Here is an 18,152-nt window from a genome sequence, read left to right as displayed (position 1 = left end):
CGTTTCTTCTTTGCTGCAATCTTACAGGACCACTCGAATGAGTCAATTACTGCCCTCGTGTGGATTATACGTTAATTGCATACGTCAGAATTACACAGGTGATGTCGAGGGCTCAGAAACTTGTGTATCACTTATGATACATTGGGCGTTTTGGGGGGAAAAAACATGTTTTCAGGCCTTCTCCACGCTCCTTTGAAGAATTCTAATTGTTATACCTAATAATACATTGTGGGAATCGGTTTGAATGGAATCGGGATGGATGTAAAGATCGCCACCCCTACTTATTGTGGTATTTGTCTGGTGTGTTCGACGAAGAAATACTTGTAAAAATGTCAAGAAGTGTTGTTGCAATGGTGGTTGTGTTTGTGCTATTTAAACATGTTTTGTACGTGTACAGTTGTGAATATGAATAAAAGGTTATGTGGACTAAGAGTTCCTATGGCTGTCAATCATTGACCCCCTAAGTAGCAGCTGTGCACGGCGCCCAGGAGGCGTGGCCCCGGCCTTATAAGAGCGTTCCCGACGTGGACCGAGCTTCACTCGCCGACATGAAGGTCCTCCTGCTTCTCGGACTGCTGGCCCTGGCCCTGGCGGACGTGGCTCGCTTCAACGGGTAAATTTCTCTAAAAGAAGATTTCATATTCTCGTGCGGAAGCGGGGACAATGCGAGGCACGCTGCGCAAATCATGGCTCAGCTTCTGCACGGCCGCCACAAACACGGCGACACACTGTGACAAACGCTCGCCATCCATCAAGGCGGCGACGGATTGCGATGCGGCTCAATTAGCCTCCCGTCTACTCGGTGAGAGCAATTTTCGGAGAACCACCAGAAACTTGTCATCTCGGAGAAACATCGACTGGAGGAATGATTTCTTTCTTAGCAGAGACTAATGAGGATCGCGCTGAGAGAATTCAAGTGGGGTGCACGCGTAAACACAATCACGATAGAAGTGTTTTATATCCATAATTATCGACATTTTTATGGGAGTGTCAAAAAAATTGGATTTCCGAATTAATCGCAATTTTTAATTGATTAAAAATAATTAAAAAATATATATATATATATATATTCAAAAAAATAATACTATTAGGGCTGTCAAATGATGAAAATATTTAATTGCAATTAATCACATTTTGTTCATAGTTAACGCAAATTTAACCACGATTAATCACAAATAGATACAAATTTTAACTTTTTAAGGTCAAGACAAGTGTTGTTTTAAAGGAGGGCTCATATTTTAGGGCAACAAAGCATTTTTTTTTTTTTTTCAAGGCAGGGGCTCCAAAACATATATATATATATATATATATATATATATATATATATATATATATATATATATATATATATATATATATATATATATATATATATATATATATATATATATATATATATATGTATGTATATATATATATATATATATATATGATATTTTTAACTTTTTAAGTTTAAGACATACGTATATGGCATATATATATATATATATATATATATATATATATATATATATATATATATATATATATATATATATATATATATATATATATATATATATATATATGTATATATATATATATATATATATATATATATATTTATATTAAATCGATTAAAATTGATTATTAAAATAGTTGCCGATTAATTTAGTCATCGATTCGTTGGATCTATGCTATGCGCATGCGCAGAGGCTACTTTTAATATTTTTTTATATATATATATTTTTTTTTAAATAAACCTTTATTTATAAACTGCAACATTTGCAAACAGCTGAGAAACAGTAATCAAAATAAGTATGGTGCCAGTATGCTGTTTTTTTTCCAATAAAATACTGGAAATGATAGAAATGTAGTTTGTCTCTTTTATCCGATTATTAATCGATTAATCGAAGTAATCATCGACAGATTAATCGATTATAAAATTAGTTGTTAGTTGCAGCCCTAATATATATATATATATATATATATATATATATATATATATATATATATATTTATATATATATATATATATATATATATATATATATATGTTTTGGAGCCCCTGCCTGGAAAAGAAAAGAAAAATGCTTTGTTGCCCTAAAATATTAGCCCTCCTTTAAAACAACACTTGTCTTGACCTTAAAAAATTGAAAATATAATTTAAGTTAAAAATATACAAATAATCTAATATATATATATATATATATATATGTATTACATTATTTATATATTATTTCAGATTATTTTAAATTACAACAAGTTATAACACCATGGTTTGACAATTAATTTGCTTCATAAAGTGCAAGAAAATAGTGCAAAGTGTGAAAATGTAAACACAGAGAAACCTGAGAAGAACTTTAGTGCTAGGAAATAACGACTGTGTAACATTAATTTGCCCTGTTATTTTTTATTTAACTATGGAATGGAATTTGTGGTATGCAGTAATTGTTTAAATGTTATTAATATATCGGTCGATATTGATAATTATTGACATTTTTTATGACCTAATGAAAATAAGGAGCAGGAGAATAATGTTATTTATTTTAAATGTATTTTCCTCTGATTATAATCCCTCAGCTATAAAGGCACAAACATTCAAACAATGTCAACAAAATATTAAAATCACATTGAACACTTAATAATAAGCTCTTAAAAATAACGAATATGTAAGAAATGCTTCATAAAGTGTAAGAAAATAGTACAAAGTGTGAAAATGTAAACACAGAGAAACCTGAGAAGAACTTTAGTGCTAGGAAATAACGACTGTGTAACATTAATTTGCCCTGTTATTTTTTTATTTAACTATGGAATGGAATTTGTGGTATGCAGTAAATATTATTAATATATCGGTCGATATTGATAATTCTTGACATTTTTTATGACCTAATGAAAATAAGGAGCAGGAGAATAATATTATTTATTTTAAATGTATTTTCCTCTGATTATAATCCCTCAGCTATCAAGGCACAAACATTCAAACAATGTCAACAAAATATTAAAATCACATTGAACACTTAATAATAAGCTCTTAAAAATAACGAATATGTAAGAAATGCTTCATAAAGTGTAAGAAAATAGTACAAAGTGTGAAAATGTAAACACAGAGAAACCTGAGAAGAACTTTAGTGCTAGGAAATAACGACTGTGTAACATTAATTTGCCCTGTTATTTTTTTATTTAACTATGGAATGGAATTTGTGGTATGCAGTAAATATTATTAATATATCGGTCGATATTGATAATTCTTGACATTTTTTATGACCTAATGAAAATAAGGAGCAGGAGAATAATATTATTTATTTTAAATGTATTTTCCTCTGATTATAATCCCTTAGCTATCAAGGCACAAACATTCAAACAATGTCAACAAAATATTAAAATCACATTGAACACTTAATAATAAGCTCTTAAAAATAACGAATATGTAAGAAATGCTTCATAAAGTGTAAGAAAATAGTGCAAAGTGTGAAAATGTAAACATAGAGAAACCTGAGAAGAACTATTTTCTGCAGGTTTAGTGGAAGGAAATAACGGCTGTGTAACATTAATTTGCCATGTTATTTTTTATTTAACTATGGAATGGAATTTGTGGTATGCAGTAATTGTTTAAATGTTATTAATATATCGGTCGATATTGATAATTATTGACATTTTTTATGACCTAATGAAAATAAGGAGCAGGAGAATAATATTATTTATTTTAAATGCATTTTCCTCTGATTATAATCCCTCAGCTATAAAGGCACAAACATTCAAACAATGTCAACAAAATATTAAAATCACATTAAACACTTAATAATAAGCTCTTAAAATAACGAATATGTAAGAAATGCTTCATAAAGTGTAAGAAAATAGTACAAAGTGTGAAAATGTAAACACAGAGAAACCCGAGAAGAACTTTAGTGCTAGGAAATAACGACTATGTAACATTAATTTGCCCTGTTATTTTTTATTTAACTATGGAATGGAATTTGTGGTATGCAGTAAATATTATTAATATATCGGTCGATATTGATAATTCTTGACATTTTTTATGACCTAATGAAAATAAGGAGCAGGAGAATAATATTATTTATTTTAAATGTATTTTCCTCTGATTATAATCCTCTCAGCTATAAAGGCACAAACATTCAAACAATGTCAACAAAATATTAAAATCACATTAAACACTTAATAATAAGCTCTTAAAAATAACGAATATGTAAGAAATGCTTCATAAAGTGTAAGAAAATAGTGCAAAGTGTGAAAATGTAAACATAGAGAAACCTGAGAAGAACTATTTTCTGCAGGTTTAGTGGAAGGAAATAACGGCTGTGTAACATTAATTTGCCCTTTTATTCTTATTTAACTATGGAATGGAATTTGTGCTTTTCAGTAATTGTTTAAATATTATTAATATATCAGTCGATATTGATAATTATTGACATTTTTTATGACCTAATGAAAATAAGGAGCAGGAGAATAATATTATTTATTTTAAATGCATTTTCCTCTGATTATAATCCCTCAGCTATAAAGGCACAAACATTCAAACAATGTCAACAAAATATTAAAATCACATTGAACACTTAACAATAAGCTCTTAAAAATAACGAATATGTAAGAAATACTTCATAAAGTGTAAGAAAATAGTGCAAAATGTGAAAATGTAAACATAGAGAAACCTGAGAAGAACTATTTTCTGCAGGTTTAGTGCTAAGAAATAGCGGCTGTGTAACATTAATTTGCCTTGTTATTTTTTTATTTAACTATGGAATGGAATTTGTGGTATGCAGTAATTGTTTAAATGTTATTAATATATCGGTCGATATTGATAATTATTGACATTTTTTATGACCTAATGAAAATAAGGAGCAGGAGAATAATATTATTTATTTTAAATGCATTTTCCTCTGATTATAATCCCTCAGCTATAAAGGCACAAACATTCAAACAATGTCAACAAAATATTAAAATCACATTGAACACTTAATAATAAGCTCTTAAAAATAACGAATATGTAAGAAATGCTTCATAAAGTGTAAGAAAATAGTACAAAGTGTGAAAATGTAAACACAGAGAAACCTGAGAAGAACTTTAGTGCTAGGAAATAACGACTGTGTAACATTAATTTGCCCTGTTATTTTTTTATTTAACTATGGAATGGAATTTGTGGTATGCAGTAAATATTATTAATATATCGGTCGATATTGATCATTCTTGACATTTTTTATGACCTAATGAAAATAAGGAGCAGGAGAATAATATTATTTATTTTAAATGTATTTTTCTCTGATTATAATCCCTCAGCTATCAAGGCACAAACATTCAAACAATGTCAACAAAATATTAAAATCACATTGAACACTTAATAATAAGCTCTTAAAAATAACGAATATGTAAGAAATGCTTCATAAAGTGTAAGAAAATAGTGCAAAGTGTGAAAATGTAAACATAGAGAAACCTGAGAAGAACTTTAGTGCTAGGAAATAACGACTGTGTAACATTAATTTGCCCTGTTATTTTTTTATTTAACTATGGAATGGAATTTGTGGTATGCAGTAAATATTATTAATATATCGGTCGATATTGATAATTCTTGACATTTTTTATGACCTAATGAAAATAAGGAGCAGGAGAATAATATTATTTATTTTAAATGTATTTTCCTCTGATTATAATCCCTCAGCTATCAAGGCACAAACATTCAAACAATGTCAACAAAATATTAAAATCACATTGAACACTTAATAATAAGCTCTTAAAAATAACGAATATGTAAGAAATGCTTCATAAAGTGTAAGAAAATAGTGCAAAATGCAAAAATGTAAACATAGAGAAACCTGAGAAGAACTATTTTCTGCAGGTTTAGTGGAAGGAAATAACGGCTGTGTAACATTAATTTGCCTTGTTATTTTTTTATTTAACTATGGAATGGAATTTGTGGTATGCAGTAATTGTTTAAATGTTATTAATATATCGGTCGATATTGATAATTCTTGACATTTTTTATGACCTAATGAAAATAAGGAGCAGGAGAATAATATTATTTATTTTAAATGTATTTTCCTCTGATTATAATCCCTCAGCTATCAAGGCAGAAAGGAAATGTCAACACAAGCAAGGAAAACACGCGAACAATGTCAACAAAATAGTAAAATCACATTGAATACATAACAGTAATCTCTTAAAAATAACGAACATGTAAGAAATGCTCAAAGTGTGAAAATTTAAACATAGAGAAACCTGACAATAATTATTTTCTGCAGGTTTAGTGCCAGGAAATAACGTCTGTGTAACATGAATTTGCCCTGTTATTTTTTATTTAACTATGGAAATACATTTTTGCTATGCAGTAATTGTTTAAATATTATTAATAAATCAGTCAATATTGATAATTATTGACAATTTTTGTGACTTATGGAAAATAAGGAGCAAGGGAAAAATATGTATTTGAAATGTAACTTCCTGTGATTATATCAATATATCAATAGAATCCAACAAACTAGCCCGCTCTAATCATCGCCATCTTTCTTTCCTAAGGGATCGAGTATTACGTCTGAGACCTGCACTTGACCAACATGTGACCCTCATTAAGGATCTGGCCAACAGCATCGAGGTAAGTCCTGGAGCGAGACCAAACGCATAATGCTTGACTGAGGTGTCGGCAACACCCGCAGGTGGACTTCTGGAGCCCCGAGAGCGCCGAGCTGGTGACCATCGACATGGACGTGGACATCCACGTGCCCGCCAAGTACCTGGACATGGTGCACGCCATGCTGCTGCAGAACCACATGGACCACCAGTGAGTGGAAAGAAGGCCACGCTAGAACGGCACTCAGAGACTTTGTGAATCCTCCATTAGGGTCCTGATCGAAGATCTGCAGGATGCCGTCGAGGCCCAAGCCGACAACGGGGCTTCCCCCAGAAGCCACAGCTACACCAAGTACAACAGCTGGGACAAGGTAAGAGGGACTACGGTCCTAGACTCTAGAAACTCAACTCAGTAATGTGTCACATACAGCTAAAAACTCGAGGTGGGGGGTTGTACCTTGTCCAGGTTCCTGACTGTGTACTCAAGATGTAAAAGTCTGAGGGCCACTAAATTGTAAAAGGAAAAATATGTTTCCGTATATAAGTCGCAGTCGTTGTGAAATTAGTTATTTACACAGAAATATTTATTTACATACCTTAATTGTATCCAAACGGTGTCTGCAACACGGCAGTAAAACGGCTGATCAAACAAAACAGAAGTCATGGACCCACTAGCTGCGCAAGCTGGATCTCTAATAAGCTAAACAGAGTCCATGGTGACGTTTTGGTGAATTTACTGAGGAATTTGTGAAAATGAAACAATACAAAAAGAATGCCGTCGTAAGTTAATAATACTAACACCGACACTCGTAAATGTGTTAGCATATTAGCTAAAGCTAACGCCGCTAGTTTGATCATCTTACAATAGCACGTAGAAATATGCATGAAAACTCACATGGGACGGTTTAAAAAGTAAGAATAGTTTTAGTTATATTGTAAAATTTACAAACGCTGCTTGGAGTGATGAATGAAGAATCCATACGAGTACAGAGCAGCAATTCTACTTCTGGTTGAAAGCCCTAAATAGAAGGACACTGCAGCACCTGCAGTGAGCGAACTCGTAGAAAAATCCAGAAATTAGCCAAACCCTTTTATAAACTGCAGGGTTCAACGTGTTGAAAAAAAGTTTTAATTTGACCAAAAAAAAACAGTGGTGATAGAGTTTTTTCAAGTTCCAATAAGTAGGACTGAAAATCTTTGGGCACGGAACGAAACGATTCATTTCCAATTGCTGGGGTGACGAGTCAATTCAGAATTTACTTTTGTTTCAAACCGATTTCAGCAATGTGTTATTATCTGGTATAATAATTGTAATGAAATATTTTCCAAACAGGTTACATGTTAGAGAAGCTGCATGGAGAAGGCCCTAAAAACGCACTTAAAAAAAGTAATTTTTACAAAAAGCTGTATACATATATTTTGGGTTGTGCACCCTGTGTAATATGCGATACAAAACACCGTAAATTAAAAGATCTATTATCGTTTTTACGAAATGGTGGATAACTTGGTTTGAAATTATAAGTTAAGCCGCTATTTGAGTATTTATTTTTATTTTAGCAAAATTGTTGTTTAATATTGATTAATACTAAAGTTTAAAATATATGCATGATTGGTGAAAATGTCAATGTTTGGTGAAAATGTCAACAATTGGTAAAAATGTCAGTGATTGGTGAAATTGTCAATAATTTGTGAACATTTCAAAAATTGGTAAAAATGTCAATGATTGGTGAAAATGTCAACAATTGGTAAAACTGTAAATGATTGGCGAAAATGTCAATAATTTGTGAAAATGTCAAAAATTGGTGAACATTTCAATAATTTATGACAATGTCAATAATTGGTAAAAATGTCAATGATTGGTGAAAATGTCAATAATTTGTGAACATGTCAATAATTTGGTTAAAGAGGGCAATGATCGGTGAAAATGTCAATAATTTGGTGAACATGTTAATGATTGGTGAACATTTTAATGATTGGTGAAAATGTTAATGATTGCTGAAAATGTCAAAGATTGGTGAAAATGTCAAAGATTGGTGAAAATGTCAAAGATTGGTAAAAATGTTAATGATTGGTGAAAATGTCAAAGATTGGTAAAAATGTTAATGATTGGTGAAAATGTCAAAGATTGGAGAAAATGTGAAATATTGGTGAAAATGTCAATGATTGGTGAAAATGTCAATGAGTGGTGAAAATGTCAATTTGTTGAAAATGTCAATGATTGGTGAAAATGTCAAAGATTGGTGAAAATGTCAAAGATTGGTAAAAATGTTAAAGATTGGTGAAAATGTCAAAGATTGGAGAAAATGTGAAATATTGGTGAAAATGTCAATGAATGGTGAAAATGTCAATGAGTGGTGAAAATGTCAATTTGGTGAAAATGTCAATGATTGGTGAACATGTCAATAATTGGTGAAAATGTCAATAATTTGGTGAAATTGTCACTAATTGGTGAAAATGTCAATGATTTGTGAACATTTCAATAATTGGTGAACATGTCAATGATTGGTGAAAATGTCAATGATTGGTGAAAATGTCAATGATTGGTGGACATTTCAATGATTGGTGAAAATGTCAGTAAATTGGTGAACATGTCAAGGATTGGTGAAAATGTCAATGATTGGTGAACATGTCAATGATTGGTGAAAATGTCAATGATTTGTGAACATGCCAATAATTGGTGAAAATGTCAATAATTGGTAAAACTGTAAATGATTGGTGAAAATGTCAATAATTTGTGAAAATGTCAAAAATTGGTGAACATTTCAATAATTTATGACAATGTCAATAATTGGTAAAAATGTCAATGATTGGTGAAAATGTCAATAATTTGTGAACATGTCAAAAATTTGGTTAAAAAGGGCAATGATCGGTGAAAATGTCAATAATTTGGTTAAAAAGGGCAATGATCGGTGAAAATGTCAATAATTTGGTGAACATGTTAATGATTGGTGAACATTTTAATGATTGGTGAAAATGTTAATGATTGGTGAAAATGTCAATGATTGGTGAAAATGTCAAAGATTGGTGAAAATGTCAAAGATTGGTAAAAATGTTAATGATTGGTGAAAATGTCAAAGATTGGAGAAAATGTGAAATATTGGTGAAAATGTCAATGATTGGTGAAAATGTCAATGAGTGGTGAAAATGTCAATTTGGTGAAAATGTCAATGATTGGTGAAAATGTCAAAGATTGGTGAAAATGTCAAAGATTGGTAAAAATATTAATGATTGGTGAAAATGTCAAAGATTGGAGAAAATGTGAAATATTGGTGAAAATGTTAATGATTGGTGAAAATGTCAATGAGTGGTGAAAATGTCAATTTGGTGAAAATGTAATGATTGGTGAAAATGTCAATGATTGGTGAACATGCCAATAATTTGTGAAAATGTCAATAATTTGGTGAAAATGTCACTAATTGGTGAAAATGTCAATAATTTGGTGAAAATGTCACTAATTGGTGAACATGTCAATGATTGGTGAAAATGTCAATGATTGGTGAAAATGTCAATGATTGGTGGACATGTCAATGATTGGTGAAAATGTCAGTAATTTGGTGAACATGTCAATGATTGGTGAAAATGTCAATGATTGGTGAACATGTCAATGATTGGTGAAAATGTCAATGATTTGTGAACATGCCAATAATTTGTGAACATGCCAATAATTGGTGAAAATGTCAAAAATGATTGGTGAACATAATAATGATTGGTGAACATAATAATGATTGGTGAACATGTCAATGATTGGTGAATATAATAATGATTGGTGAACATAATAATGATTGGTGAACATGTCAACAATTGGTGAAATTGCCAATGATTGGTGAACATGTCAACAATTGGTGAAATTGCCAATGATTGGTAAACATTTCAATAATTGGTGAACATAACAATGGTTGGTGAAAATGCCACTAATTAGTGTGTGATTGGTGAACATGTCAATGATTGGTGGAAATGCAATTAATTGGTGAAAATGGCACTAATTTGTGAAAATGTCAGCAATTGGTGAAAATGTCAATGATAGGTGAAATTGTCAAGTATTTGTGAAAATGTCAATAATTGGTAAAAATGTCAATGATTGGTGAAAATGCCACTAATAGGTGAAAATGCCACTAATAGGTGAAAATGTCAATGATTTGTGAAAATGTCATGGATTGGTTAACATTTAAATATTTGGTGAAAATGTCAATAATTTGGTGAAAATGTCAATAATTGGTGAAAATATCAATAATTGATGAAAATGTTATGAATGGTCAAATTTTGCGGGGAAGTACAAAATTGCGAAGCTGCACTTAATTCACGAGGTTTGGTTGAGTTTGTGTGAAATGCGTCACTTTGACATTACAAGTTCTTGTTGCTTTCAGGTCCAGGCATGGATCTCCTCCATCTCCTCCTCCAATCCCAGCCTGATCAGCAAACAGGTGATCGGAAACACCTACGAGGGACGCCCCATGACTCTCCTCAAGGTATCCCAGAATTCCTCCCAGACTTTTGGTTCCATGTTTGGAAATAACCTTTCGCTATCACAGCTGGGTAAGAAGAGCGGCTCCACCAAGCCCGCCATCTTCTTGGACTGCGGCATCCACGCTCGGGAGTGGATCTCTCCTGCTTTCTGCCAGTGGTTCGTCAAGGAGGTAGGAGTCGTTTAGTCGACCAAGGACAATTGATCTTTTTCAACGTTTGCTAACATGTCCTCAGGCTTTGTCCACCTACGGCCGAGATTCTCAGATGACCAGCCTGCTCGATCAGATGGATGTCTACGTCCTTCCCGTCTTCAACATCGACGGCTACGACTACACCCACAAGAGCGTACGACACCGCCAGCTACACCGCACCGCCAGCTACAGGACACCGCCAGCTACACCACACCGCCAGCTACACCACACCGCCAGCTACACGACACTGCCCGCTACACCGCACCGCCAGCTACACGACACCACCAGCTACACCGCACTGCCAGCTACACGACACCACCAGCTACACCTCACCGCCAGCTCCATCGCACCGCCAGCTACACCGCACCGCCAGCTACACGACACCACCAGCAACACCGCACCACCAGCTACACGACACCACCAGCTACACCGCACCGCCAGCTACACGACACCGCCAGCTACACCGCACCGCCAGCTACACGACAGTGCCAGCTACACAACACCCCCAGCTACATGGCACCGCCGGCTACACGGCACCGCCGGCTACACGACACAGCCGGCTACACCGCACCGCCAGCTACACGACACCGCCAGCTACACCGCACCGCCAGCTACACCACACCGACAGCTACACCACACCACCAGCTACACGACACCACCAGCTCCACCTCACCGCCAGCTACACGACACCACCAGCTCCACCTCACCGCCAGCTACACGACACCACCAGCTACACCGCACTACCAGCTACACGACACCACCAGCTACACCTCACCGCCAGCTACACCGCACCGCCAGCTACACGACACCGCCAGCTACACCGCACCGCCAGCTACACGACACCGCCAGCTACACGACACCGCCAGCTACACGACACCGTCAGCTACACGACAGCGCCAGCTACACGACAGCGCCAGCTACACGACACCCCCAGCTACACGACAGCGCCAGCTACATGACACCCCCAGCTACACGGCACCGCCGGCTACACGACACCGCCGGCTACACGACACCGCCGGCTACACCGCACCGCCAGCTACACGACACCGCCAGCTACACCGCACCGCCAGCTACACCACACCGACGGCTACACCACACCGACAGCTATACAGCACCGCCAGCTACACGACACCACCAGCTCCACCTCACCGCCAGCTACACGACACCACCAGCTACACGACACCACCAGCTACACCTCACCGCCAGCTACATCGCACTGCCAGCTACACGACACCACCAGCTACACCTCACCGTCAGCTACACCGCCACCTACACGACACCGCCAGCTACACGACACCGCCAGCTACACCGCACTGCCAGCTACACCGCACCGCCAGCTACACGACACTGCCAGCTACACGGCACCACCAACTACACCTCACCGCCAGCTACACTGCACCGCCAGCTACCCGACACTGCCAACTACACGGCACCGCCAGCTACACGACACCGCCAGCTACACGACGGACCGCCGCCGAGCTGCTCGACTCATGTCCTTGTTGTTGTGTTGGACACTTCTAGAACAGAATGTGGAGGAAAACCCGCTCCAGGCGGTCTGGATCCAGCTGCACCGGCGCCGACCCCAACAGGAACTGGAACGCCGGCTGGTGCAGTAAGTGAGAGGACTCGGGCTCTCTGAGGAGTATTTGACCACAATAACCAACGACTCCTTGCAGCCATCGGAGCCTCCAGCAACCCCTGCAGCGACACCTTCTGCGGCTACAAACCAGAGTCTGAGATCGAGGTCAAGAACGTCGCCGACTTCATCCGCAGGAACAAGTCCCAGATCAAGGCCTACCTCACCATCCACTCGTACTCGCAGCTGCTGCTCTTCCCCTACTCCTACACCTACGGGCTGTCGGCGCACCACGGCGAGCTGGTCAGTACATCTCTTTGCACGCTCTTGGCTCCTAGCGGGAGGGCGGGGCTTACTCCGACCTCAGCTGTAATTTGGAAAAACCTCCTCCGACACTTAGAGGAGCTCAGGAACAAAAGACGGCGGCTCGTTGAGGAATTTAATTTCACGGGCGTGTCTCGCCTCGCGCTCATTTCCTGCCGCCTGGATCTAATTTCCTGGTTGGGCTTGAAACTTGAATTGAGCTTGAAAAAGCAACTTGAGTGCAACGTTTACACAACCTTAAAGCTACCAAAGCCAGAAGCAGTTGTGTTGTCACGTTGTGTAAATGGTAAATAAAAAGAGAATAGAATGATTTCCAAATCCTTTTCAGCTTATATTCAATTGAATAGACTGCAAAGACAAGATATTTAATGTTTGTTTTTTTTTGCAAATAATCATGAACTTGGAATTTAATGGCATTTTTACCACTGTGTTACACGGTGTTTCCTTTTAACAAGACTCAGTAAAGGCTTGGGAACTGAGGAGACACATTTTTGAAGTGGAATTCTTTCCCATTCTTGCTTGACGTACAGCTTAAGTTGTTCAACCTTCTCATATTTTAGCCTTCACACATTTTCAATGTCTGGACTACAGGCAGGCCAGTCTAGTACCCGCACTCTTTTTACTATGAAGCCGCGCTGTTGTTTTTTTTGAGGACCAGTCATAGACAATTTAGAATGAAAAGCAAATTTGTATTTTCACTCGCATGCAAAACATTCTAACTTGGATTGTTTCCCTGGCGTCGAAGACACGACAAACTCCCTTTTTGTCTCTCATGGACACACACCTGTTGTTGTTGTTGACTTTGGACTGACTAGCGACTGCGCGACATCAAGGCCGCGGAACAGAGACACACTACGGGCTTACGCACACACATGCAACCACAAAAATATACGCCACACATACACACCCCACACCCCACCCCAACCCAACGCCCTCGACACAAACCCCATAGGGGTGATGAATGGATGGTCAGCGCCTGAGAGCTGCGGCCGACCATCATGACCTCGCACTCCCTTCCCTCTGTTGTCAAGATGTACGTTGTAGTATGTATATGTGCTTTGCTATGGAGGGTTTTTCCCACTCCGGACTGGGCCCCCTTAGGAGCCCAGTCTTGATTGTATTATTTTACTCATCCTTCCACATCGTTTTACCTTTTTCCAAATCCTTTACTTGTGTCGACCATCAGCGTTCCTGTTCTGTAACCCTGCACACTGTTTGTTTTGTCTAATCTTGAACGGGTTTATGCTGAAAACAACGTTTCGTTGTACTTGTGCAATGACAATAAAGACCTATCTGATCTATCTCGTAACACGTGGCTAGGCATCGTCTTGCTGAAATAAGCAGGGGCGTCCATGACAACAACATATGTTGCTCCAAAACCTATATGTACCTTTCAGCATTAATGGTGCCTTCACCCATGTCTTGGCCACTAATACACCCCCATACCATCACATCACTTTGCGCCTAGAACAATCCGGATGGTTCTTTTCCCTCTTTGGTCCGGAGGACACCACATCCACAGTTTACAAAAAAAAAACAATTTGAAACGAGGACTCGTCAGACCGCAGAACATTTTTCCACTTTTGCATCAGTCCATCTTAGATGAGCTCGGGCGGCGTTTCTGGGTGTTGTTGATAAATGGCTTTGGCTTATTGGAGTTTTTTTTAACAGATGTAGCAACCGACTGTAGTTACTGATAGGGGTTTTCCTGAAGTGTTCCATGTGGTGATATCCTTTACACACCGATGTTGCTTTTTGACGCAGTACCGCCTGAGGGTTTCCAAGGTGCGTTATATCATGGCTTACGTGCAGTGATTTCTCCAGATTCTCTGAACTTTTTGATGATATTACAGACCGTAGATGGTGAAATCCCTAAATTCCTTGCAAATAGCTGGTTGATAAATGTTGTTCTTAAACAATTTGCTCAGGCATTTGTTGTGAATGACTGAGCATTTCATTGTATTCTGTTTTTATTTACCGTTTACACAAACGTGACAACTTCACTGGTTTCGGGGGTTTTTGTATTTTGTCAATGCTTGTCGGAGGAAACTGCGAGTGTGTTTTCTTACAATTCTTGCTTTCACGTTCCAGCTGAGGATCGCTCAGGGAGCTTCCGCCGCTCTCCGTCGTCTGTACGGAACTCGCTACACCAGCGGACCCGGTGCGGCAACCATCTGTGAGTAAACGCAACACAACTCAAGGTGTCATCTACTAAAGGTTTTTGTGTGTGTCAAAACACGTTTGTTAGCACGCAAACATGATCTGCGTCTCTAAAACTAGAATTTGCAATTTCGGGAGAAAGCCACAGAAACGCACTAGCCGTAGCATTAGCATGCCAAGTGTCACATACCAAATTATATGACTCTGAAATGGACAACTGAAATAAATAAAAAATAAGTTAACATACTAATGTTTTTTTGTTTTTTGTTTTTTGTTTTTACATCAACTATATGATTTGCCTGAGAAGCTGGACAGGACAAAAAATAAAAAATAAAAACATACTAATGTTAAAATGCTAACATGCTAATGTTAGCATGTTAAAAAATAAATAAAACTGTATATACACAAAAAATAATAAATAATAATTATATTATAAATTACAATAACAACATTTAAAAATACAATAAAAAAAGAAAAACAGAACAAAAAAATATTTAAAAAAATTAAAACTGGATACACAAAAACATATAAATAATTAAATTAAAAAATACGATAAAACAAATATCCAATTAAAAAGTCAAAAACTGTACCCAAAAAATAAAAAAAACATTAAAAAAATACAATAAAACAATAAAACAATTCCACTTCAATAACAACTGTATACACAAAAAAATATAATTAACAATGATTAAATAAAAATATACAATAAAAAAAATACAATAAAACATTTCCAAAATACAATTTAAGAAATAAAAAACTGTAAACACAAAAAATAAAAAACTGGATACACAAAAATAATAAATCATTAAATCCATCCATCCATCCATTTTCTACCGCTTGTCCCGTTCGGGAATCATAAAATACAATCAAACATACTATAACAAAAAAGTATACAATTAAAAATATAAAAAAACTGTACACAAAAAAAAATAATAATAAATTACAAAAATACCATAAAAAAATAAAACTGTATACACAAAAATAATAAATAATAGTTATATTAAAAAATACAATAACAACGTTTAATAAAAATACAATTAAAAAAAGAAAAATAGAAAAAAAAAATGATTAAAAAAAATACAATAAAATAATACAATTTGAAAAAATAAAAACTGGATACACAAAATATTATAAATAATAATTAAATAAAAAAATACAATAAAAAAAATACAATTAAATAAATATCAAATTAAAAAGTCAAAAACTGTACACAAAAAAGAAAAAAAAACATTAAAAAAATACAATAAAACAATTCCACTTCAATAAAAACTGTATACACAAAAAAAAAAAATTAACAATGATTAAATAAAAATATACAATAAAAAATACGATAAAACATTTTCAAAATCCACTTTAAAATATTAAAAATACAACTTGAAAAAATAAAAACTGTATGCAAAAAAAAAATAATAATTAAATAATAAAATACAATTAAACATACTATAAAAAATTAATACAAAAAAAACTGCACACAAAAAATATATATATATATCTACAAAAATACCATAAAAAAATAAAACTGTATACACAAAAAATAACAAATAATAATTAAATTAAAAAATACAATTAAAAAAAAAATGTTTTTAATTAAAATAAATACATAAAAACTGTACACACAATCTAAGTAGATCACCCACTAATAGTACACACAATTTGTACACACTAGTTAGTACTTGTTATCAGTATGTTTGTGTTTACAGTCCAGTTGGAGTGTCTATTACCAGAATAAGGCTTGGCGAGGAGCTTCTTGGTCGATTGAAGTAGTTTTGTTATGGATGGAACACGAGCAAAAAGCTGTCAATCATCAAAGATGGCTTCTGCCCAGTTCCAGTAACATTTTGGATGGCTAAGCAACATTTGGGTGGTGTGTGTGCCCTCAGACCCGGCTGCTGGAGGGTCCGACGACTGGGCCTACGACATGGGAGTGAAGTACTCCTTCACCTTCGAGCTGCGCGACACCGGCCGCTACGGCTTCCTGCTGCCCGAGTCTCAGATCAAGCCCACGTGCGAGGAGACCATGCTGGCCGTCAAGTACATCGCCGCCTACGTGCAGAACAACCTCTACTGAAGCCCCGACGACCACTTCTCCTCTCTACCAGCCCCCATCTCCAGACCGTATCCATGGAAACGGTCACCACCCGCCATGTTAGCTTGCTGGGCTTGCCAAGAATAAAATCAATGATCCGTCTCCACCGTGCTTAATGTGTCTGCTGCTTGCTCCAGACCAGGGGGTGTCCAAAGTGTGGCCCGGGGGCCAAATGTGGCCCGCTGCTCATTTTTTAATGCCACACTACTGGACAAAAAAAAAAAAAAAACATAAAAAAGTGAAATAAAAGAGCAAACAGGTGAAATGTAACAAGAAAAAGTTGGCACAAATAACAGAAAACTGTTTTTTCTTCTTTGAAACTTTGCTAAAAAAAAAAAAAAGAATCAAAATCCATGTTGTTATGAATTAGTTGACATATTCAAGGCTCCAATTACTTCACATCTAATTTCCCACTTTGAAATATTTTTGGATATATGTTATTATTGTGTGTTTTCTTTGACAAAAAGGGCATAAAACAAGCTAAATAATAACACTAATTATAAAAACTTATAATCGACGGCTACATCTGAAGTTGATTTAGGGATTTAAAAGTTAAAGGTAAAAAAATACAATTAATGTATGTCATATTTCTAACACTTTTGTGAGTGGGACCCTTTTGGATCCCTGGGAATTTGAGTGAGATTGTATTTAATTTGAACTGTCAACATTCAAAAAAAAAAAATGACATAAAGATAATGTTATGAACCATTGACCTATTTCAGGCTCCAATTGCGTCACATCAAATATTCCACCTGGAAAACATTTTGGGAAAATATTGCATATTTTGTGTGAG

The 18,152-nt window shown here is 35.8% G+C and overlaps 1 protein-coding gene across 1 annotated transcript; it reads left to right on the top strand.

Moving 5' to 3' along the window:
• Positions 1 to 537: 537 nt before the first annotated feature.
• On the top strand, positions 538 to 17,465 carry cpb1 (carboxypeptidase B1 (tissue)). The gene is made up of 11 exons (XM_061964687.1): positions 538 to 613; positions 6,508 to 6,583; positions 6,645 to 6,769; positions 6,830 to 6,929; positions 10,923 to 11,024; positions 11,088 to 11,192; positions 11,257 to 11,367; positions 12,735 to 12,825; positions 12,890 to 13,092; positions 15,205 to 15,289; positions 17,154 to 17,465. The coding sequence occupies exons 1-11, from the start codon at positions 549 to 551 to the stop codon at positions 17,339 to 17,341; spliced, it is 1,251 nt and encodes a 416-aa protein (XP_061820671.1). The 5' UTR covers positions 538 to 548; the 3' UTR covers positions 17,342 to 17,465.
• Positions 17,466 to 18,152: the final 687 nt, after the last annotated feature.

The sequence above is a fragment of the Nerophis lumbriciformis genome, linkage group LG07 (assembly GCF_033978685.3).
Source record: "Nerophis lumbriciformis linkage group LG07, RoL_Nlum_v2.1, whole genome shotgun sequence".
NCBI classification, from domain to species: domain Eukaryota; kingdom Metazoa; phylum Chordata; class Actinopteri; order Syngnathiformes; family Syngnathidae; genus Nerophis; species Nerophis lumbriciformis.
This window is presented reverse-complemented; position numbering and strand designations above follow the sequence as displayed.

What these genes read in the sequence shown, in the direction of transcription:
- cpb1 (XM_061964687.1), top strand. Translation starts at nt 549, where the DNA reads ATGAAGGTCCTCCTGCTTCTCGGACTGCTGGCCCTGGCCCTGGCGGAC. An exon ending in GCCCCATGACTCTCCTCAAG is followed by an intron (nt 11,025 to 11,087) that starts GTATCCCAGAAT and finishes TCGCTATCACAG; the next exon opens with CTGGGTAAGAAGAGCGGCTC. An exon ending in ACCCGGTGCGGCAACCATCT is followed by an intron (nt 15,290 to 17,153) that starts GTGAGTAAACGC and finishes GTGTGCCCTCAG; the next exon opens with ACCCGGCTGCTGGAGGGTCC.